Source organism: Ceratina calcarata, unplaced genomic scaffold, assembly GCF_001652005.2.
Source record: "Ceratina calcarata isolate Rehan_Ccalc_2016 unplaced genomic scaffold, ASM165200v1 scaffold154.2, whole genome shotgun sequence".
In the NCBI taxonomy this organism is placed as follows: Eukaryota; Metazoa; Arthropoda; class Insecta; order Hymenoptera; family Apidae; genus Ceratina; species Ceratina calcarata.
Genome location: NW_017136637.1, coordinates 692,102 through 713,511, shown reverse-complemented (window position 1 = coordinate 713,511; position 21,410 = coordinate 692,102). Strand labels below are relative to the sequence as shown.

The 21,410-nt window shown below is 37.3% G+C and overlaps 4 protein-coding genes across 11 annotated transcripts; 3 read left to right on the top strand and 1 right to left on the bottom strand.

The window, feature by feature from the left end:
- Positions 1-56: 56 nt before the first annotated feature.
- FucTB (alpha-(1,3)-fucosyltransferase 10) lies at positions 57-3,822 on the top strand. Of its 3 annotated transcripts, none has more exons than XM_026819599.1 (8): positions 57-674; positions 1,345-1,838; positions 1,973-2,012; positions 2,109-2,227; positions 2,454-2,673; positions 2,751-2,940; positions 3,010-3,187; positions 3,267-3,822. In XM_026819599.1, the coding sequence occupies exons 2-8, from the start codon at positions 1,755-1,757 to the stop codon at positions 3,744-3,746; spliced, it is 1,311 nt and encodes a 436-aa protein (XP_026675400.1). In that variant the 5' UTR covers positions 57-674; positions 1,345-1,754; the 3' UTR covers positions 3,747-3,822. The 3 variants fall into 3 exon arrangements, with proteins under 3 accessions (XP_026675400.1, XP_026675401.1, XP_017892507.1); XM_026819600.1 differs by lacking the exon at positions 57-674 and adding an exon at positions 698-1,073; XM_018037018.2 differs by lacking the exon at positions 57-674 and having other exon boundaries at positions 1,080-1,838.
- Position 3,823: 1 nt separating this feature from the next.
- TBCD (tubulin folding cofactor D) lies at positions 3,824-7,778 on the bottom strand. The gene is made up of 8 exons (XM_026819597.1): positions 7,437-7,778; positions 5,676-7,371; positions 5,415-5,618; positions 5,181-5,345; positions 4,985-5,109; positions 4,551-4,904; positions 4,176-4,478; positions 3,824-4,105 (listed from the first exon to the last, which is right to left on the bottom strand). Exons 1-8 carry the CDS (start codon positions 7,776-7,778, stop codon positions 3,824-3,826), a joined length of 3,471 nt encoding a protein of 1,156 aa, XP_026675398.1.
- A 108-nt stretch (positions 7,779-7,886) lies between these two features.
- LOC108632431 (zinc finger protein 800) lies at positions 7,887-12,818 on the top strand. Of its 3 annotated transcripts, XM_018037017.2 has the most exons (10): positions 7,887-8,087; positions 8,768-8,947; positions 9,323-9,684; positions 9,780-9,785; positions 9,918-10,043; positions 10,107-10,269; positions 10,332-10,472; positions 10,556-10,710; positions 10,780-11,332; positions 11,407-12,818. In XM_018037017.2, the coding sequence occupies exons 3-10, from the start codon at positions 9,361-9,363 to the stop codon at positions 12,441-12,443; spliced, it is 2,505 nt and encodes an 834-aa protein (XP_017892506.1). In that variant the 5' UTR covers positions 7,887-8,087; positions 8,768-8,947; positions 9,323-9,360; the 3' UTR covers positions 12,444-12,818. The 3 variants fall into 3 exon arrangements, with proteins under 3 accessions (XP_017892506.1, XP_026675399.1, XP_017892505.1); XM_026819598.1 differs by having other exon boundaries at positions 9,780-10,043; XM_018037016.2 differs by lacking the exon at positions 7,887-8,087 and having other exon boundaries at positions 8,761-8,947; positions 9,780-10,043.
- Positions 12,819-13,144: 326 nt separating this feature from the next.
- Tsp66E (Tetraspanin 66E) lies at positions 13,145-21,401 on the top strand. Of its 4 annotated transcripts, XM_018037030.2 has the most exons (10): positions 13,145-13,392; positions 17,966-18,051; positions 18,425-18,523; positions 18,867-18,995; positions 19,074-19,148; positions 19,206-19,313; positions 19,383-19,547; positions 19,627-19,768; positions 19,920-19,945; positions 20,371-21,401. In XM_018037030.2, exons 2-10 carry the CDS (start codon positions 17,992-17,994, stop codon positions 20,374-20,376), a joined length of 810 nt encoding a protein of 269 aa, XP_017892519.1. In that variant the 5' UTR covers positions 13,145-13,392; positions 17,966-17,991; the 3' UTR covers positions 20,377-21,401. The 4 variants fall into 4 exon arrangements, with proteins under 4 accessions (XP_017892519.1, XP_017892520.1, XP_017892521.1 ...); XM_018037031.2 differs by lacking the exon at positions 19,920-19,945; XM_018037032.2 differs by lacking the exon at positions 19,920-19,945 and having other exon boundaries at positions 19,976-21,401.
- The last annotated feature ends 9 nt before the right edge of the window (positions 21,402-21,410 follow it).

Sequence of the window (21,410 nt, the reverse complement as noted above, 5' to 3'; positions counted from 1 at the left end):
TTGTGCGAGGATACGACTATTAAGGTTAGAAACACGATGAACGTGATTGCCCTGGGTCTTTTGATTTACACGTCCCTGTAAATCGTGCAGACCATCACGCGTGCGCTGGTTTAATAAGGGGGCCGTGAACTAGAGGATATAGAACGAGGGAGTGGTGGGGTTTACAGCATGCATCGAACTGTCGACTTTCCCGAGGACCGTGAACCGCAGATCGACGACCCTATTTTTGTGATCGCCGTTTTCCCAATAACGTCCCTCTCGTCTCCTCTAATTTCATCCATTTCTTTTCCATGAAACTCTCACGTAGATACAAACGAAGGTTTTCTTAATTAATAACGTGAACCTCGTTAAAATAAATTTGTTCAATTAAATTCTGGTCATGCCTACGTACCAAATCGATATTTAAAAAATAGACAATCGATAAGCATTAGGTGGTCTTGTAACAATGTTCTTCGCCATTTCTAACCGATAGGATATATAATCCTGTAATAATTAATATAGGATGTATGAGATTTAATCCTAAATACGAACGATATCTGAATTCTCTCGTCGAAATATTTTATTGTACATAAAAAGAAACCGCGAAACAACATTGTAAATCACTCCCTTCGTCACGTATTAGAAGCTTACGCGTGTAATTAGTGGTTCAATCTTAATTCGTTAGACAATTTACAGTTAAGTGATATACAGTTACTCTGTCCTATTTATGTTACGATATAGACTATCTGAAATAATCATCATTTCCGAAGGCAATTTATGATTTAAGTTTTGGTTAACGGTCCGTTTAATTCATTTTACATAGGAGATACGGTTCTTAAATACTTTGCATTCTTTCGTACTATTGTCTTTTTAATTTTATGCTGGAGGTATATAATTCGATTATTCCCAGAAGAGTACTTTGCTGAGTAATCAAAACCCTTTGATATTTAACATTGCATTCTCATTTACTTCCAACGAATGTAATTGTTAATTGCCCGAACTTTCGTAACTCGATACACATCGAATGTTATTTGATTCTATAATGCTGTCATCGAGAAAATCGCAGAAAAGCAGACTGTTAGAACAAGTACAGTGTGTGTATCTGTATTAATCAATAGTTACAAATACGAGTCTCTACTTCATTCAGGATACATGAAACTTTAAAGCGTATCTAACGAGGTTTACACTGATTTAATTCTCAAATCGCGGACGCAGAACAATTCTAAATTTCTTTCAATCAATCCAATTGAATTGGAGATTGGAGCCCCATTGAAATAATTAAAGGCACATTGTTAACGAAACAAATGGTTATAATACGCGTGGACAAATTTTCTACGTTGCATAAAACTGTTTCATTGGTCGCAGAATTCGTTTTGCGATAACCTAGATGCGTTTAGCAATGTCGTCGAGGGAACTGTAACTGTTGAAGAGAAAGGAAGAATAAATAAAGAAGAAGATGCCTGAAGTTCGTTGACCGTCAAAGAGGAGTCAGGAGCGTGACTGAAACCGTGACTGTGATCGTTATCCTGATCGCAGCCGTGGTCGTAACCATGACCGAGTTGCTTTTAAGAATCCTGCGCTTCCAAAGTTTTGCGTGTTTCAGAACATGTACGATTATTCGCGAATGTTATAATGCATACAACCCATGCGTATAAACGTTTAATTCTCATATCACATAAATATATCTACTATATAGTGTGCAACGTGTCCATAAGTCACAGTTCTATGCACGTACTCTGTCCAAAGATTAGCTGTAAAATTCTTTATACATTCAAATGGAAATGGTTTCCTTTTATCGGAAATTGTACTTTACATTTGTAACGATCGTTGCCATAACACTGAGTATAATAATCTATCAGGTATAACTTACAACACTGATCTTCTTGTTAAATTACATATTTGTAGTAATTGAATCTCAAATTTTTTAATTAATGAGCTTATTAATTGTCTTCTGAAATCACGGTCAAATTAAAACTGCTGATGTTATCAATAGGTGTATCTAGTTCAAAATAACAGCACGTTATATCGTTCAGGTATATGCACTGTGTTTCAATTAAACGTTTCTGCTTGTACGAAACGGACACATGGAATATTAACGTATGCTCATATCTTTTACAATTTTTTTTTAGGAGTGCCCATAATTTTATGGTGGACTCCTTTCGGAAACGATGGAATTTCAAGGGATTGTGGGAATTACCAATGTTACTTTACAAGCAACAGGTCTTATCAATATCATAAGGAGATAAAAGTAAAGTATATTAGGTATTTTTAATTGAACGAGTTAGAAATCGATCCATTTCGTTTACAAATTAATGTTATTTTTATCGAGTACAAATTAGCTTATTAGAAAATTAATTGATCGATCAACGTCAATCGTTATAAACATTCAAGTATTAAAAACATGTAACGTGTTCGTATCTCTTCCTTAACTAAATGGAATTATCATTACGAACGGACATTATTTTCATTTTCAGAGTTTTCTCTTTTATGGTAGCAATTTTCAAGTTGGCGATTTACCAAGCTGGAAATCTGACAAAGTTCCATGGGGTTTGTTTCACGAAGAATCGCCAAGGAATAATCCGATATTAGTTCACGATGAAACTCTGAATCTTTTCAAATACTCTTCGACATTTAGCAGATTTAGCGATGTACCTCTTACTCTCGTAGATTTACCTGGAATCAGGGAATTGTTAGGTGAAACATTTTTCGATTGCTAATGGAGACAAACATTTATTTCACGTTCTGTAATACAAGAGTATACTGTTGTTCAGATAGAAAACATTTTGTACCAACGAAAGAGAAGAGCAGATTGATACGTGAAAAGAATTTGGCGCCGTTGCTTTATATACAATCTGACTGTAATACTGCAAGCAATCGAGATGTTTATGTAGCTGAATTAATGAGGCACATAAGAGTCGATTCGTACGGGACATGTTTAAACAATGCTCAATTCGATAAAAGGTAGAACGTTTCTATAAAATTTCTTTACGTATGCTCTGGATCTACGTATAACACATAATTATAATTTAGACTGAAAGAGAATTACCTTGAGGTACTCAACAGTGAAGATTTTCTTTCTTTTATCGCCAATTACAAATTTACAATAGCTTTTGAAAATGCAGTCTGTGACGATTACATTACTGAAAAATTGTGGAGACCTCTTATCATTGGATCTGTACCTGTATATTATGGATCACCAACATTCAAGGTATTAAAATCTCTGGTAAAATTTTTCATTTAATCGTTTGAATCACAGGCAAAAAGACATATATACACATTTCTTTCAGGATTGGCTTCCCAATAATGAATCTGCTATTTCAGTGCACGATTTTGAAGGTCCAGCAAGCCTGGCCAAATTTTTACAGAACCTTTCTGATAACGAAGTTGAATATGATAAATACTTATCGCACAAATTAATCGACAATTATAAAATAGATAATGAAAGATTAAGAAAAGCGTTGAACAGAAGGGAGCAATGGTCTTCTAACGAATTTGTCAATTACGTCGAAGAATTCGAATGTTTCGTCTGCGAACACGTACAGATGACAGAAGCAACAAAAATTGTCGAGAAGAAGCATTACGATTGTCCATTACCAGAAAATCCATTGACGAACAAACTCGACGATTCGAACTGGTGGACGCAGCAATGGATTTTGGAAAAGTGCGGTGCGAAAATCTTAACTCATCATGTGCGAAACAATTTTACAATAGATATAGGCAATTTTGAAAATGACAAATATAAATTATACGATAAGAACGAATGTTGAGCATGCGAATATTTTTTACGATTAAAGTGTACGTAAATTCTACTTACTTCGAGTAAAGTCGACACATGGAAACGAATTCAGTTCGCAAGTTTATTTTGCAAAACGGGAGCAGAAACTTTCATTAAATCGCAAAGATGATTTCTCGTCGGTCTCAGTTCAGATACCGATTGCTCCCAGTCGGTTTCATTTAATACGACCAATATTTTCATCAAATCTTGTTCTGGTACATCCATTTCCTCCCCATAGAGCGTTAAAGCCTCGTACGTTTTCGTCGCGGCTACTTTTCGTATACATTTGAACTTGTGACAGAGAAAAATGCTCAGTTGACAAAACGCTCTCTTCGCAACTGGTCCATGTATCTAAATCAATTATCACTGTCGATTAAAGTCATCCATTACTATTCTTATTGAACGTGAGAGATATAAATACCTGTAAGAGTTGACAAAATACGTTCATACTGCTAATTAACAACTTAGTGTTACCCGTATTGTGAATCTCTCGTTTAAGTAGCATCAAAATCTGTTCGGCAATTCCGTTCTGCGAATCGTCGAGGACGATTTGAATACAACCGGAACTGAGTAAGCGATCGAGAAAAGCTAGAATCGACGTGATCATTCTTTCGTTCTTGTGATTCTCTTCGAAGATGTTTAAAATCTTATGGCAAAGGCTTCGTAGGCCTTCTTCATCTATCTCTTGTAAATAAGAGAACAAGGAAACACTGGAATACTTGACCTGAAGGAAATAACATATAAATTAAACGTTCATTAATAAATCGAATTATGTAGAGTCAAGTAGAGTACGAACCAAAGATTCACTTAAGCCACCGACGCTAAATATAATTCCTCGCAAAAGGTTCATCGTATAAGGAGGATAAGATAACATTCGAACGAATCGTGGAAAGGTGGCAGACTCCATTCGCCATTCTATATCCTGTTTGCACTCGTTGTAAGGGAAAATATTTTTTAATTCAGCGTGGTATGGAATGTTTGGTAAAGGAGGATGGCTGTGGATAAGAGCGCTGAACACGGTTCCCGCTTGTGCTCGAATTCCATCGATCCTTTCAACGGCTTGTTGCGCGATTCCTCCAATTATATTTGCCATTAGCTCTTCGTCTAACACAGAAAATAGTTTTGCTTGCAACACCAAGTTCGTTAACGTCTAAAACAATTTATAGAACATTAAATAAGAGAAAATACTAAATATGGAAGATAATAAAAAAGGGATGTAAAAGATTTTACATGTAAACCAGTCATCGCTGCTTCTCGCACCCAGGCACCAATATCTCCACGACTGTCTATAGTATACTCTTTCAGAGATTGTAAATAACAGTCATATAAATCGCGAACATACACGCTCCACTTGTCTGAAACATATCATACTTGTTCTTTCGTGCTTCCAAATATCGAAGCTCGTTCTTTAAAAGAAATTACAAACCTGCTTCTTTTGCACCTAGCGTTTGGCAAATCTTGATCAGTGCATATATAGCTTCTTTCCTACTCTCTGCCCATTTCAATGTGCTTTCCGATATTTGTGTACATTTAATAAGTGCTTCTATTATATCCTTCACCCTTTCGCAAATTATAAACAGAGGAAAGTAGCCTGAAAAGATAATTAATAACTGACGTATGTAAAATTAAAGAGAGACCAATTTCCAGACGGATATATCACCTATGGCTTGTGTGAAACCTATTCGGATAAGTTGATTGTTCGATTGTAAGTTATCTAGGTAACGATTGATAACGATGTCGCGTTCTGAATTGTCCATATTCGCGTAATACTTTCGGAAAAATTCTGTGTGCGCTTCAGCCGCTTTCATTTTCACTGCAAAAACTTCGTGACCTAAACATTCCTCCAGAAGAGTTTGCCAATCATCTGCAACGTTCAACCGGTGTTAATATCATGATAATATTAATGTTTAAAGTAACGTACCAATGATTTCTCTGGAAATCGGGAAATGAACGACGGAACACTTCTTGATCAAAACGGCGCACGCTTGTTTCATCAGTTCACCTCCCAAACCTTTGAACTGTCCTCTTTTCCTAAACGTGCTGACTATATCTTTCACGTCTTCTACAGCCGACGGTCCGATTACGTTTTCGATTTTCTCGTTACAACAATTGCACAACGCTTCGAGAATCTCCGCGATAGCTAATACTGAGCCGTGTCTAACGTTTAAATCAATGGAATCCAGCATGTCCAACAGTTTCGGTAAAACTGTATTCTTCATATAAACTGGATCGATCGGCGTCAAATTGAAAAGAGCTTTAGCCGATAGTTCTCTGATCGCCGTATCCCAATGCGTAACTTTCATCGCGATCAGATGATCGATCAAAGGCTTTGTGTACTCTTCATATTGCGCAATTTGCGAACTGATCTTTAAGTACGCATTGTTTCTAACACCGACTTCAAAATAATCAGCAATAGTAAGTATTTCGATGCCGTGAGGAAAATTTCCCTGCCTTCCTACATTTTCTTGGAACGCTGCGGAAGCAGCCCTTCTACAATTAATTTCCCTATCGAAGCAAGTGACGACCAACAACGTGGCTGCTATTTTCTGAACGTACGGTTGAATTATGTCAGGATCGTACGCTCTAGGAAATGACCAGCAAATGTAACACGCGGCATCTCTGATCGAGGAACCGATCGATCCGTAAGCTCTCAGTTCATCGAATACTAGAGCTTGGAGAACAACTGGTATCACGTCGTTCAATCGATAAGGTAAAAGAAGTCCGCGTCTCCCTAGTTCTGCCAATGCCAAGCAACCACCGTGCCAAGCGGAATCCGATTCTCTGCCAGAAAACACGTTCAACACGAATCCTAAGACGTCATCCGCTAAATCCATCGGTAATCTCGCGGTTATTCTACCGATTCCTTTCGCCGCCGACCATCGTATCGTAATCGCTTTATCTCTGAGGCCTTGTATCAACTGTTCTATTATATCTTCTATCACTGGTGGGATGTCCTGATCTTCATGATTCAATGGAATCTCATTTTTAACATCTTCTAGTATAGTTTGGGTGTTATCAACTTCCATGTTCTTAACATTAGACGCTGCTAGGCAAATAGGTCTGCTAATTCTTTGGTACCTCCACGAAGCCAGTTTGGTTCCTAGTAACACTAGTCCAATTCTCTGTACAACCTTTATACCGTACTTCCGAACGAGATCAGCAGGATTGTCGTTCAGATGAAGTTGCAAGATTTTATCTAAAATCATCTGCGTGTACGGCTTGACATCCTCTCTCGCACTGTGCTTTAATATCGCTGCTATGACTGCTAAGGAACCGTGCCGGAACGGGTCATCCTCTGCACATTGCAAACTCCATTTTATAGTTTCTTCCAAATATAATTTCTTAACATCCGATCGTGTTAGGAAGCTGGCAATTAAAAAGACTGCAGCTACCGCGCAAGCATCCGTTGTCAGGCAATACAATTTGCATATCTTTAAAATTCTGCCTATTATTGACTGCTCTGCACTTATATCTGAAACTTCTAGCCGTGACAGTGGGAAGGGTATCTTTGAAATTATCGACAGCCAAATTAGAAGCACGTATCGGGTTTCCCATGTTTCCACGTCATTTGGATCTTGTTTCTCCAGCATACGCAGAACAGGCAGGAGATCTGTCACCTATGTGGAATCGACAAGTTTAGATCGTGGTACAAAATAATCTGTGTAGCAATCGGGGTACGTACCTCGTGCGGAAGATATGTGACGATGTTCTTGTACGTTTTGACGGACATAACGATAAAGATATACTTGAAGGCATTGTGCCGCATACTTTCTGTAGAACCATCGTCCCTGCAGATACTGATCAGAGGTTGTAAAATATCATCCAAATAAGGATCCAGTAACTGTCTCTGATCCTGATACTGCGATAGAATGAAATTGAATCGATCTCGGTTCTTCTCGATGAGGCTTGAGGAGAGATCAGGTTTCTTCAGTTCGGCGATCAACGAACTGACTTCGTCAATTTCTTTGAAAGCACTGAATCCGCAACCAATTACTTCTGAGTCCGGGCAATCATTCAACACCATTTTTTCTTCGTAACTATATACGTATTATTCGAGAGAGCTTTTGCAATCAAATAAGATTCATTCCTACACTATTCTGTCTTTTTCGTGTTTACGTATGACGCTCGAAAAATGTGGTGAATAGAATCTTTCGAATGATTTCCCATGGAACGATGTCAAATTATGGCGCACGCGTGACAGCCCAGTAACACGCAGCAGTCTTAACCCTTTCGATTGTAAATACATTAATTTAGTTATATCTCTTTATTTATACATTATACGTGTGTATACAATTCGTTCAGAATAAGTTTCATTCGCTTGTTAATTAATTGTGTAAGTAATGAAATCTGTCTTCCCTGACAAGGGATTCATATATGATGGCATGAATCTTTTAATAAAGTGAATACTTAAATATCTTGAGAGGAATATGGGACGTAAGGATGATCAATAAGGAAAATAACATTTATTTTCATACACATAATTAAAACGACAGCAGTACACAGTTGCCAAGCTGCTGGACAATGTATTCTTGACCATCTGCGAGCTTTAGGATGTAAAAAGAGGATTAGGTCAAAAAGACGACACACTTCCACCCTTGGCCACCCTTTACTTTAAGAATAGACTGTATTTATCTGTAATTTTGTTTAGAGATGCATATTTAATAATTTACGTGTATACGTCTGTAAAAGATGATGATTGTACAATTCTGCTTTACACTTGACAATTGAAGCCAAGTTCTTTGCTTATGTCGTTTGTATTCTTTTAAGCAAAATAACAGTTAAATTTGTATTGTAAAATAATTAGAATGGTATGTAGTTTAGATCCATGTGGTATAACCTCAGGCAATAAACCCAAATAAAAAGCACACAGATATCCAGAACTTGTTTTTTATTACATCAATTTACAAAGCTGTCCTCATTTATCATCGAACACTGCGATTTATTACCGTAGAACGTTGTGCATGTGAGAAAACGCGAATGATAAATAAAAATGTTTATACCCACGATCTGAAGGTGCTGCCTGTGGTTCCGTTTCATTGAAGTGGTGGTAGAGCCAAGAAACTGTGTGTGAAGCTCGGAAAAAATGGAGGTCGTAGCTCGATCGAAATCGGGAGCCCGTCTCGTTTGAGAACAGTTAAATAACGTGAATTTCCTGTGAGATAACGAGTTCCTGTCACGTCTCCTCGATTCTTGGTACTTTCATTTATTCATACGTCCAATACTTAATCAGCGGAAACGAATTTTTACGTAATGAAATGCGGGAGAGACGGTGCACCTCCGTCGTGTGCTTTTCTCGATTCGCATGTAGATTTGTAATTTTTATTGAACCCCGAAACGTTCCATTAATTGAAAATAATACTTATCGTCTTTAAGACACATCCCTCCTTCATAGAACTCTTTTATCTCTTAAATAATAGTAACAGTTTTCCGAGTATATTTATCTCTAGTTTGGTGTCATCCCAAAACAAAATTTTTTATAATCTCTTATTAATATAAAACGTACGAGTTCGCATGATTCTCCGATATCTCGCAGCTTGTTTAATTTGCGCGATGTATTAATTATTGCAGATGTTATGAGATAACAGCCGAGGTGCAACGCATGAAACATGAAGTCGATGAAAGCGAAGACGAAAGCTAAAAAGCCAAACGGGAAATTCGGTAAAGTCAAGTTCCCTTCTGTAGAGGCTGCACCAGATTTGTCGCAGCTAAGGCCACCGATAGACACAAGTATTTCAACCTTGTACCGCGTGACCAAACTCCTGGAAAGTGGCAGCGACGAAGTTAAAGCTATTTTGTCATACGAATGCGATCTGATGTACGAATGCCGTATATGCAGAAGCATCTTCAGAAGCCTGATCAATTTAATTTCCCACAAACGTGTTTATTGTAAAGAAAAATTTGATATCACCCGTCATAAGTTTCATGATACTGTACGTCTGTTTTATTATATTTTCATGCAACTACATTTGATTAATTAACTGTAGAAACGAACCAGTAAACTGAGTAAACTGTGTTTATGTTACAGACTTGTGTAAGTAAACTGAATGCTCAAAATACGGAGAAAGTATTTGAGGAACCTAGTGGCAATGACAGGATTTTAAGAAGTCAAACCAATAAGCCAAAAGAGAAGAAAGATCTTACTGCAATTGTTAATATGTTGCAGATAAGACGAGAAGTAAAGTTAGAGTTGAATAATGAACAATCGCCTCTGGACAGTGTGCACTCTGAACCAGCAGTAAATGAAACTACTGAATCCATGCCTTTGGTTCAAGAGTCGACACAAGCAGAGGTGAATAAATGAACGAGTACCAAAGTGTAACATTTTATTAACGCTTGAATCTTCAATATTCAGGGAACAGAGTTAAGAGATGCTAAACAGCAGACTATGGAATTAGATTCAGAAGTTATACAGTGCAATCAACAACTAAATAACAATAGTATACCTGAAGTTAATGGTGGCAGTAGTCTGAATAAGATTGACATTGCCAGAGAGAACGAGCATATTTGTCCTCTATGTACGTATTTGTTTATTAATATGATTTATTTTCTATAGTAACTTGAATCGTTTAATTGTTAGGCTATGAGAAATTCTCAACGAAGAAAACGCTAGCTGTTCATACGAGAACAGTGCATACATCTCACAGATTGTGTTATCCTTGTCCTTGTTGTTCTGTTGTATTTGCAAATACTTGGAGTGCTTATAGACATCTTTACAAAGGTACTGCCACAATAATGCAAGTGTGACGTTGAAATGAATTTAAATGATAGGTCATTCATTAAATTTTTGTATACTAATTGCAGTTCATAAAAAGACTAATGAACAAGTGCGTAAACTGAGATCACAAATTCAACAGGGAGCATTTATCAAGGATACCTCTCCTGCCGTAAATGTACAAAAGGAAAGTGTTAGCAAAACCGTGACGAATAGCGTAAATGATAGAATTAATGAAACGCAGGTACCTTTGTTACTCTATTTCTACTTAGTTTCCATGAAATTCAGTCTGTATAAAACAGTGTTTAATTAGGAATGGATGGATCATCTGGAATCTGACACGGAGTTACAAAGATGCGGGGGTTGCGGGAAAAGATTTGACAGGAGGGTAGCTTTGTTATCGCATTTACAACATTGTCAGATGCGCATCGTGGCGTTCGAAGGCTTGGTCAAAGGCAAAAAGATGAATAAAGCTTCGTCAGATTCTGTTCAAAATGGAAATACATCGGCTAACAACTGGGAGATCCAAAATAACGTCGATGCTCGAACCTCTCCCGCTTCCGTCGAACCCAGTAACAGCAACGTAATGCCTTTTCGCGTGGAAACAGTTGCCAGTTTGAGCAAAGATGAATGGGAAAGATTAAATAATTGCGACGTAATTCCACAAACCGAATCGAACGGAGATGTTTCCTCGAATCTCACAAACGGAACAGAAACTATGGAGGACCTCGTTTTGCCTACTAATGATAACTCTAATTCTTTAGAGATCGTGTACATTAATATAAATAAACGTAAAAATAATGTTGGAAGTAAAAAACGAAAAAATAAGCAGACTCCAAGGAGAGTGGTCAATGATACGTATAAAGGTCAGCAGAATTTAATTGTTAACTTTTATCACTCGGATTTGTATCTGAATAATGAAATATGATATTGAATTTAGTTTCAGCAAACGATAAAGTAAACGATGAACAGATCATAGGAACTGAGCAGCTGGACTATTCGCAAACAATGGAAAAGAAATTACTTTCGATAGTGAATTTCGAAAAGCTTCAGTGCCTTCCGTGCAAGCAGAAATTTAGCACGGTAAATAGTGTAAAGAAACACGCTGCTAACCATATCGGTTGGAATCGTTTCGGATGCAAACTCTGCGACTACAAATGTTTCGCAAAATGTGACTGCGTGGCGCATTGCAATAAGGTACATAATGCTCAAAACAACCGTGTCGTCTTAGAAGACATGATTGCACGGATTACTGATGATCAGTTTATACCTGCGTGCGATCAAAATGTAAGCGGTGCAAACTCGGACGAGGAGATCGAAGACGTCGATATGCCGGAGGTTGTAGAAGTCAGTATTCCTGCGGATCATATGGAACCGGAAGTTCAAATTCGGGAGGAGTCAAGTGAAACAGAATCGATAGTGCGCGATGCAAAATCGTGTGAAGAGGAATCGGTTCGTGTGAACGGTGAAACTGAAGAGAATTCAGATAACAGTATGAAAATGGGATTAGATCCTGAAGTTAAAAAGATGGTGTTGGAAGTTATCTTCGGACCTTCCGAAGTTGACTCTATGGAACAAGCGGAAGCACAGAAGGCGCAACAGAATAAAGAAGACGATGCACAGCCGAAGGAGAAGATCCCGAAGGAAAACGATTCTGTACGAGATAGTTCCAAACCGCAACGTCCTATTCGTAAGAAGATGATGCCCTTGAACAAAGATTTCATTTACGACTTGAAGGATTTAACAATTCGGAAATTTCCTGTGATTTTAAAACCTCGTAACAAACCTCTTAGCAAAAAGTATGCAGTACAGGAAGAAGAGAGTACGGAGAAAGAATTGGAACACCCGGCCAAACGTTTTAAGTCCGGGCACAACGGTGAATTGCCAACTATTTATGAAAACGATATAGGTGAACGGAGTGTTACGCAGGAAGATGATTCGAAGGATAATCTTACTTCTCCTCAGTGCCACAGTTAGTTAGTTAAAAATATATAATCCTAGGAAATCAAATCTGTATTACAGACGATATCCATCTTATGGAAACGAACTTCATTTCTTAATGTTCATCACTTTTTTGTTCTATTTTGTTCGTTCAATTTTCTGAATGAACATTTCACGGAAAATGTTAAACTCAATTCTTTGCTTAACGTGTACAAATTTTGGATATTTATGATATCGAATCATTACTGATTAAATGTAACTCTATTTAATTACATATTCCTATTAAAATATGTACAAACTTTCAGATAAGTTCCAAACGTTTCATGAATAATATTCAAGCTTAGTGTTAAATAAATGAGATTTTGAAATTCTGATCATTTCAAGTTTTATATTGGTTTATACAATTTACTGATTGTGCATGCAATAATTAATATGAAGCGTATTTTTATTGTAAATCAATGAAATAAATTCAAGATACGTTTAAAGACAGTGATTTTACTGCTGTGGAACCTCGATTATCGGAACTAATAAAGAGACGAACGTGTTCGGGCGATAGAGATGTTTGATAATAGAATAACACCACTTATCGCGTGAAACTTTTTATATTTGCATACGTGCTAGCGCGAAAATTTCGAATATAACGTTTTCCGTCTGTCGGCTTGCAACTGGTCAAGAGATCCTCCTATCACGACAAAGTCTTCAGCGTTGGTGGGAGAAGAACCGCGACAGATACCTAGATGGTAGTATGGTAGATGCGCGGCAAACAGTATCGTGCGAGAACGTATTTCTATCTGCTTGTGCTTAGTCTTTACAGAAATCTGTGCCCGCACGAATGACGCTGATAAAACTATTACAATTCGTACTTTCCTATTCCCACGAGGATGATAGTCAGTGACTAGCGGTGTGAAGTGAATCGTTCGCATTAACCTTGTGCATCGTGGAATTTTTCGGCCGGAGTGAATCTCTAGGTGCGGTGTCTGTAAACGTAAGTCATCTGTTCCTTCTCCTCTTTCTTTTTCTATCTTCCGCTAAGGATTTTTCACTTCCTCCTTCTTACCCAATGGAAAAATTACGCTCGACCCGTGTTTTTCATGACGATCTTGATGATTCAGACGAGGAAACTGTGTTTACCATTTTCCAATTCCGTTTAATATGTTTCTCGTATTTGTTTGATGTGTTCAGTTGGTTTCATACACCATGCACGTGTGTGTAAATGTATATAATTCCTCGAGTATATTTAAGTATGAATGTAGGGCAGGTGTAACGTGTAAATAGACAGGGAGATTGATTAATTTCCTTTGATAGTAAATAAATTTTATAGCCAAACGCGACGGAATGTAGTTATCATAATCAAAATTTGCTAATTTTTAGTCTTTGGAAGTTCTCTTCATTTCGCATCCCATCTTTCTCGCAGTTTTCAATGTTTGCCTTCTGATAAACAACATATTGGTATAGGAAGAACTTCTTCGTTATCGTAATCTAGTTTTAGATCACCGTATTTGTACAAGAATTCAAAATTTCTTAATACGTAAACGTACCTTCGTAGTGTAACACGATAGGATCATGGAACGTGAATAAAATATCGTACAATAATTTTAGCATGCCGTATACCACCTGACACTACGTGCTCGTAAATTATTCTATTCGTTTTTCGATCGCTAACTACGTCCTCTGATCTTTAAATGCATTTTAAAGTTTCTTTAAGGAGAAACAAGGAACAGAGCGTTATCCTACTCTTTTAAAAATTCTTCAAACTCAAAGCGAAGAGATTTTCAAGAACCGGGTGATTCATTTTAAAAATAAATAACCGTGATTCATATTTTACTTTAATTTCTAGATACAATTCTTTTTTGTTTGAGTGGATAAGCTATGATAAGAGATGAACCGATTAAGAAAGAAGTAACTTTTGTGGTGAACAACGTTTCCATAACAACATGTGGCATGCACTTTGCACGGCGTCAATGCCCTCGTTGCGTTACATGTCCAAGTCAGTTCGAATAAAAGTTTATTATTAAGGGTAGTTTCGTCCACTGGCGAACAAACAGTACGCATAAAGATTGCAGTAAAGAGAACGATTGATCGTGGAACAGAGATCATTGCTATCGAAAACAATTCATTTGTTATATCGTTTGTAACGATCGTACAATATTTTTACACAGCCTGAAATGCTTTGAAAGCGACGTGATATCCGTTATGTAGGACAGATTCAGTAAAGAGGGCAGAACGCGTACTTCATGAGAAATAATCCATCATATCGATGGTAACAAGGGACGAAGCGGTCGCAGCAGGAGGGAGATGAAATCAGCTGAGCGGCTCACGAAATAATCAGGAAGCTATTAGACCGAGTTACATCGCGGTCCCGTTGCAAATGTCCGCTTTGGTTCTTCTGCCCCTGTACTCAGCCTCGTCATATCATACCACTAATTTTTGTTATCAATGGTCAACGCTAATTGTCAACTGATTAAGACATGTTTCATCATGGTTTGAAACTCTGTCTTTGCGATATACTGAAAGGTGTTAAAGGCTACGTGTAAAACCGGACTAGAATTCAGCAACGTTCATTTGAATCTAATTAGGAATAAATGACGTAAGACAGCGTAGGGCGATAACAAAGTAAAAGTTGAAAATCCGGAAACTAAGAAAGTAGGAAAAAGAATAACGTTTTATTAATTCGCTGCGTTCGTTTCTACGGTTTACGTAATAATTTCTACATGCAATTGAACGTTTTACCGATAGTTTCATGGACTGATAGAAAATAATCTTGAAGAAAAGAACATGTGAACAACATAAGTATCTAAGAATACGTGAACAAGTAAGGCTTATCGTAAAATCTGGTAATATAATCGTGGCCCGAGTAATTCTCACTGTGGCGTAAAAAGGGTTACGTACAATGCAGACACAATGGTTGCATTCGCCTGGAAGGAAAATTGATTCCTACGGGCCTTGGAGGCTCCGTACCTACACACCAAGTCCCAGTGATTCCCTCCGCGACGACGACGGCGGTTTCAGTTCCACGCTGCGTGGAACAAAGATGCAACATTTGCCTCGTTCTCATTAATCAAGTTACATACTTTACTTCAAAGGCTCTTGGATTCGAGTAACTCGAAACTACACACGCAGTCAATGTGAACCTGTTCTGTCCTCTCAACTGAAATGTCCTCTACCCAACTTCCAATGTACTTGAAACGTTGTTCCGTTAACTAGCCAAGAATAAATGATTGCAATAATCCTGTACCGTACATTTGTATGATTTCTGTAGATCGAGTAATTCGATTAGAATCTTTAGGACAACATTTTGCAACAAGTAGACAATAGGCACTCGAGCTCGTTCTACGTTAGAGGAATCTAGTGTACGTCCTTGGATCATCTTATGCGCGATATGACAATTGACGATCCGGTTTTTTCTTCCGTCGCGCCTGGAATGTTTAATTTCGTTACTCCTATTGTATAATTTATAACATTGCTCCGAGAACGCAATCCTTGGCAGTTGTTACAAAATATCGATTTGTATTCCGTACTGCTGAAACTCCGGCTCAAAGCTCACTCTGTACCTAATTGGTTACAACGCGAGCATTGTAGTGTAACAAGCATGGATTTAATTAGTCGATCACAGATATTCGAATGCCACTTTTGTAATCACCGTGGGTGTCGTACTATAAAAAGCTCGTTTACTATTTATATCGCGTTTCACTGCGAGCTGCTGAATTTGATTGCTTCTTACGTGCACTCAATAAGAAATAAAATCAACCAGTCGGAATTCGTTCCTGGTAAATATTAACACCGAGATAAAACGTCTTTAATATCAATTAGCCAGTTTCTTTCAAAGATAATTATACGTATCTGATTTTTCATATTACGAATCTTCTTGGACGTCCTATACATTTCGTTAACACGTGCAATATCAGGCTTAGCCGTTGGTCGCGTTAACGGCTATTTGTTCGACATTTAATCTGTTTAATTTTAGCGGTTCAACGAGTTTGACAACTTTCGACGGTGACGCAATAAACGTACCCACAAATGTATCGTATCCTCGTTGCATAATGCACGCAAACTATGCGAGCTTAGAATATACGCTTGCACGAGAAATCCAGCGTCTCGTAACGCAGCCGCGCGGCGATTCATTCGGAACGAAGGCGGCGTCTTTTTACGATAATTACTACGTTTCTTTTCCACCGTCCAAGGCGAAGTCGCTGTATGCGTTTCAAAATCGAACGTCAATAACGCAATTTTATTCAAATGGATTTCATTAAATGTATAAAAGCATAAAAAGTGCGTAGCAGGTAAAATGGAAAAATGTTTAAGACCATTGAGATAATTCTCGACGCTAACTGACATCGTTAAGCCTTGTCGGAAGTTCGTTTGGTATACAAACGTAATGTACTTTTTATCGTACTCAATGCGGCGGAAGAAGGACGCGTAGCTTTCTTGGAAGGTAAATTCTCGCTGAGAGGACAATGACACGTGGAAAATTAGACCAGCATATTGGATAGCCGGTCATCAGGCCGCTTTTCTTTTCCCTTAAGCAAGACTCGCTTCGTTCTTTCTGTTGAACTGCAGGTTTTACGAATTCATAGAAAAATTCAGAATACGAAGAACGTACACGTATTGCAACACCTGAATGTTAATCGATACTTTACTTTGCATACTTACTTTTCCTTCGACGCTAAATACGTATGCTAAAGACGTATCCTTAATTAATGGGAATTCGGCCTAATTCGGTCAATTTTCGCAGCTCTTTGTTTCCCGCCCACGATAATTTCAACGACAAATACGTCTTAATTGAGTAACTAGATCGTCGCACGAAGACGTTCTACATAACGTGCAACGTATTCTCTTCGAAATAAATCATTTAGACAACAGTGGCGTGTTTGCTTTAAGGATGTATTGGCTATACAGTCAATCCCAAACGTTTATGCACTTTAGAAACGCATTTTTTAAAAAGAAATCAGATGTCGGAAAAACATTGCTAATTATAAACANATACGGGAAAATTGCATCAGACCTTTCTTGTAGGGGACGACGAGATCTACAATTTCCATGTAAAAATTCTTCGCTAGCGTCAATAGTTAACGAGTAATTTGCAAAAAACTGTTTTTTCGTTTTTCGTCAATAACTCGTTAAATATTGACGCTAGCGAAGAATTTTTATATGGAAATTGTAGATCTCCTCGTCCTCTACAAGAAAGGTCCTGTGCAATTTTCTCGTATCTCCAAAGGTTTAGGAGTTATTGAGGAAAAACGAAATTTTTTATCAAAAGTTCGCTAATTCGACGGTGGAATGGTCGGATTTTATCAACATCAATAAAATGCCACATAATCATACTTAACTCATTAAATATCGAAGTTAGAAGAAAAACAACTTTTATTTGAAGTTTTCCGAGATTTTTCCAAGGGTAGGAAATGCGTTTTTTTAAGGTACATAAACTTTTCGGATTGACTGTATAGCCAGTACATCCTTAATTCTGGCAATCGTTTTATGAAACACCTTGTCGTTCTTATCATTGTAGAAATGATTTAGTAATTCCGAAAGCTAAGTAAACGCGTTATCTTTTGTTACAGATACGTTCCAGTTTGACGAAGCCAAAATGGGCTGCGTATCACAGTGTGCCAAGTATTTTTTATGCTTCTTCAATTTCGTTTTCTTCGTAAGTGAACCGAAATCTCCATCGCCCAGCTCTGTCCTTCTTTTTTTATTTGAAATATCAACTTAATATAGCCCCGTGCTCCTCGCTTCAAACTTTCTACTTTTTAAACTGGTTTTTAAATCGATTCATAAGACGTTCCCTTATACCACTTTGCCTCACTTGTCGTAAAATCTTGTAAATTTAAAATCGGACTACAATTGTCGTTCGAGATCGACGGACTATGGTATTAAGTTGAAACTTGAAATGGGAAAGAGGGTCAGTAGGTGTATAACGGTGCGTGTACTACTCGTAGCTCAATCCCGGTAAAAGGTTCTAGTCAATTATCGACTTGCCCTCGTCTAAACAAGTTAATTAATTAGTTGATCATCTGCAGGTAGCCGGAGGGGTTGCGTTGGCGGTCGGAGTTTGGCTCTTCGCCGACAGCACTTCTTTTGCCGATCTCGTCGGCAAGCTCGACCAGTCGGATATTCTGGTAAACTTCAATAAACATTTACCTACCAAACAAATTGTTTTGCGTCATAGCGAAATAGTATTTGTGAGTGGAGAAGGTAATCGGCGCGTCGCCAGTAAAAGTCTTTTTTAGCAGATTCACGCTTTGTTGATTGCGATGCGAAAGCGTTGCCAATTAGTTAACCACCGGGAATAGTATATCCGGCACTTTCTATCCAAGCTTTTATTCCACGGATTTTCGTTTTCATTACAATCACCGTGACGAAATTGATTAAAATGAGATCAATTTCGAAGACACGAAAAATTGTCAATTAACCGGATTTCAGAGAATGCGAATAATATTTCCAGATTCGTCTCTGTTGTAGAACAAAACTGATGCGGACGTCATCAGGGTAATATCGTATATCTTGATTTTGGTAGGAGCGTTGACTTTTATGATAAGTTTCATGGGATATTGCGGTGCGATGTTCGAGTCACGATGCCTTCTCTGTGTTGTAAGTGTACTTTCAATTATCAAAAGTGAGCCCATCGATAATGTACGATTATAAAAATTATTTTTTAATTACTTTCAGTACGGTGTTCTCATTCTCGTGGTTCTGATCCTAGAATGCATCGTGGTAGGCTTAGCTTTTGGACTGAAGGGCGATGTAAGTACTTATTTCTTTTGTCCGGTTGAAACTCGTATCAATCTATCATTTTTACAGGCAGAACAGACCACGCGAGAGTTTCTTAAATCTACGATCAAGTATTATGCCAGTAACGTTGATAAGACAGAAACAGTCACGGTAGCATGGGACGGGATGATGACACAGGTCTTTACAACTTTTTACCGGAGTAATTAATCGATGAAAATTTTATGTAACGTACGTTAATATTTTTAGTTGCATTGCTGTGGAGTAGATGATTATCTAGACTTCAGGGAGAGCCTGAATTGGACGTCTACGGATAAAATTGTACCTGAAGCGTGTTGCATGAAGGAGAACGGTAATTTGAAGGACCAACTTTGCCCGATCAGCCCCTCTGCCAATAACTCTTACTTTAAAGATGTAAGGAAACGAATTGTTGTAAATCAGATGTGAATTAATGGTAAGATCATATTGAACTAAAACGATGTGGGGATCGTAGGGTTGTTACAGTGCGTTAATAAGGACGATCGAAGAGAACGCAGCCATAGTGATCGGGATTGCGGCTGGATTAGCATTTATCGAAATCCTAGTTATTATCTTAGCCGTACATTTGGCTTGCTGTTACTGGCGACCACAACACGGTAGGCTGACACTTTTCTCTCAAGTTTCTTAACAAATATATTTAATTGCTGATCGATGATTAAGAAAAAGTATCACCTGTAGCGCTAGAAAGCTTAGAGAAGTAAAAAAGAATTCTGTTCTGAAGATTAAATCATGATCATATTCTTTTAGCTTGCATCGACGTCTCGTCGAAACAGGTGAACTAACGATGGAAATGTTATGTTTAGATTTTCAAGTAAGACCGTGACCGTACGTCGTATGAGCTTCTTCGCGTCAGCTCTCAGAAGTTCCAATTTTTATATTATTCCGAGCGGAAACTCAAACGACAGCTTGTTAAACGTTAAGCATTTCGTTTTCTGATACTTTTAAGCTGAAATAATTCCAGCCACGGAGTAGATATATAATTTCCATTTTCAATCAATTCTGGTACGTCAGTATTAACTTGGAATTAAGACTAAGCACTGAACTAGAGATTTCAAATTTGAAAAAATAAGAGATTTTAAACGTTATAAAGTAGCTCTTTACTATTGTATTTTTCTACTCTCGCGGATTCGATGCCTAACGATGTTCACGCGATCATTTGTTTGTTCATATCGCGCACAAAAAAAATTTTCGTTTGCAGTTTTAACTTGTTGGTGCTGCTGTTGACGACATAAACTAACAGGGAGCTCTTCGTACCTTCTCGTGGCTCCTTTCATCGAGAGAACTGAGTCATTGGCTTAAGCTTAATTGAAATGATGGATGTACAGTGACTAGAAAAAGTGTTTGCCATCACAGTCACGTAAAATTATTGTTGCACGTAATCAAGGCACAAATAGAAATGAGATTGCGTGCAAGTATTTCTCAAGGTCACTCTACATTCGTCGATTGCTCGACCATACTTTTCTAAAAGTCCAGTAAATGTTTATCAGACATACATCATAGCTAAATATTTTGTATAAATATTAACTATAAAGTAAGAAAGCGTCCGAACAATTTTCATATAGAATCGTTCCAAGAAATTTAGTAATTCTTAATTGAAAGAGAAATGAGTCTATTTAACAATAAAAATAATCGTTTTGTTTCGAAACAAGCAAGTACAAAAATAAATAAAGAGCAGAGTTTTATATGAGCAAGACTGTAGAAACACGTGCTTGCGTCCAACTACTTTGTACATATAAACGTATATATTTAAAATAATACGATTACACAATAATGTATTATTTTATTAAATTGTATTTACTATATTACATTAATGTGTATAGATTAGGATACTACGTACAATAATCTCTGTGTTTATAAGACAACTAAAATGTATATGAAAATTTGTAATGTTTTATAATGTACCATATACTTTATACTGTTTTATAATGTACACGAGTCGTGATAAAAATTTTTGTATTCTTCGTAAACAAGAACATTTCTTCCTATCTCCTCAATTATTTACAAACTAAGTGATATACTTTATATTACATACTTTATAGCTATAGTGTAATGATTGAATGAAAATCGAATATATAACATAATTTTTCAATTATTATTATTACTTTATACCTGTAAAGTTCGTTTATTCTCCGTTTGAACTAGTATCACAGTCACTGTCTCATAATAAAAGAATGTTTTAGCTGTTAGAATCGACCACATTGAAGGATTCAATAAAAAATTTAAACTATACATCACTTT

Coding starts and splice junctions, on each gene's coding strand:
- FucTB (XM_026819599.1), top strand. CDS start 1,755: ATGGAAATGGTTTCCTTTTATCGGAAATTGTACTTTACATTTGTAACG. Junction 2,228..2,453: donor AATATCATAAGGAGATAAAA/GTAAAGTATATT, acceptor TTTCATTTTCAG/AGTTTTCTCTTTTATGGTAG. Junction 2,941..3,009: donor AATGCTCAATTCGATAAAAG/GTAGAACGTTTC, acceptor ATTATAATTTAG/ACTGAAAGAGAATTACCTTG.
- TBCD (XM_026819597.1), bottom strand. CDS start 7,778: ATGGTGTTGAATGATTGCCCGGACTCAGAAGTAATTGGTTGCGGATTC. Junction 5,110..5,180: donor GCTAGGTGCAAAAGAAGCAG/GTTTGTAATTTC, acceptor GATATGTTTCAG/ACAAGTGGAGCGTGTATGTT. Junction 4,106..4,175: donor TATTTTGTCAACTCTTACAG/GTATTTATATCT, acceptor TAATTGATTTAG/ATACATGGACCAGTTGCGAA.
- LOC108632431 (XM_026819598.1), top strand. CDS start 9,361: ATGAAGTCGATGAAAGCGAAGACGAAAGCTAAAAAGCCAAACGGGAAA. Junction 10,044..10,106: donor AAGAGTCGACACAAGCAGAG/GTGAATAAATGA, acceptor TTCAATATTCAG/GGAACAGAGTTAAGAGATGC. Junction 11,333..11,406: donor GGTCAATGATACGTATAAAG/GTCAGCAGAATT, acceptor TATTGAATTTAG/TTTCAGCAAACGATAAAGTA.
- Tsp66E (XM_018037029.2), top strand. CDS start 17,992: ATGGGCTGCGTATCACAGTGTGCCAAGTATTTTTTATGCTTCTTCAAT. Junction 18,996..19,073: donor CACGATGCCTTCTCTGTGTT/GTAAGTGTACTT, acceptor AATTACTTTCAG/TACGGTGTTCTCATTCTCGT. Junction 19,149..19,205: donor CTTTTGGACTGAAGGGCGAT/GTAAGTACTTAT, acceptor TCATTTTTACAG/GCAGAACAGACCACGCGAGA.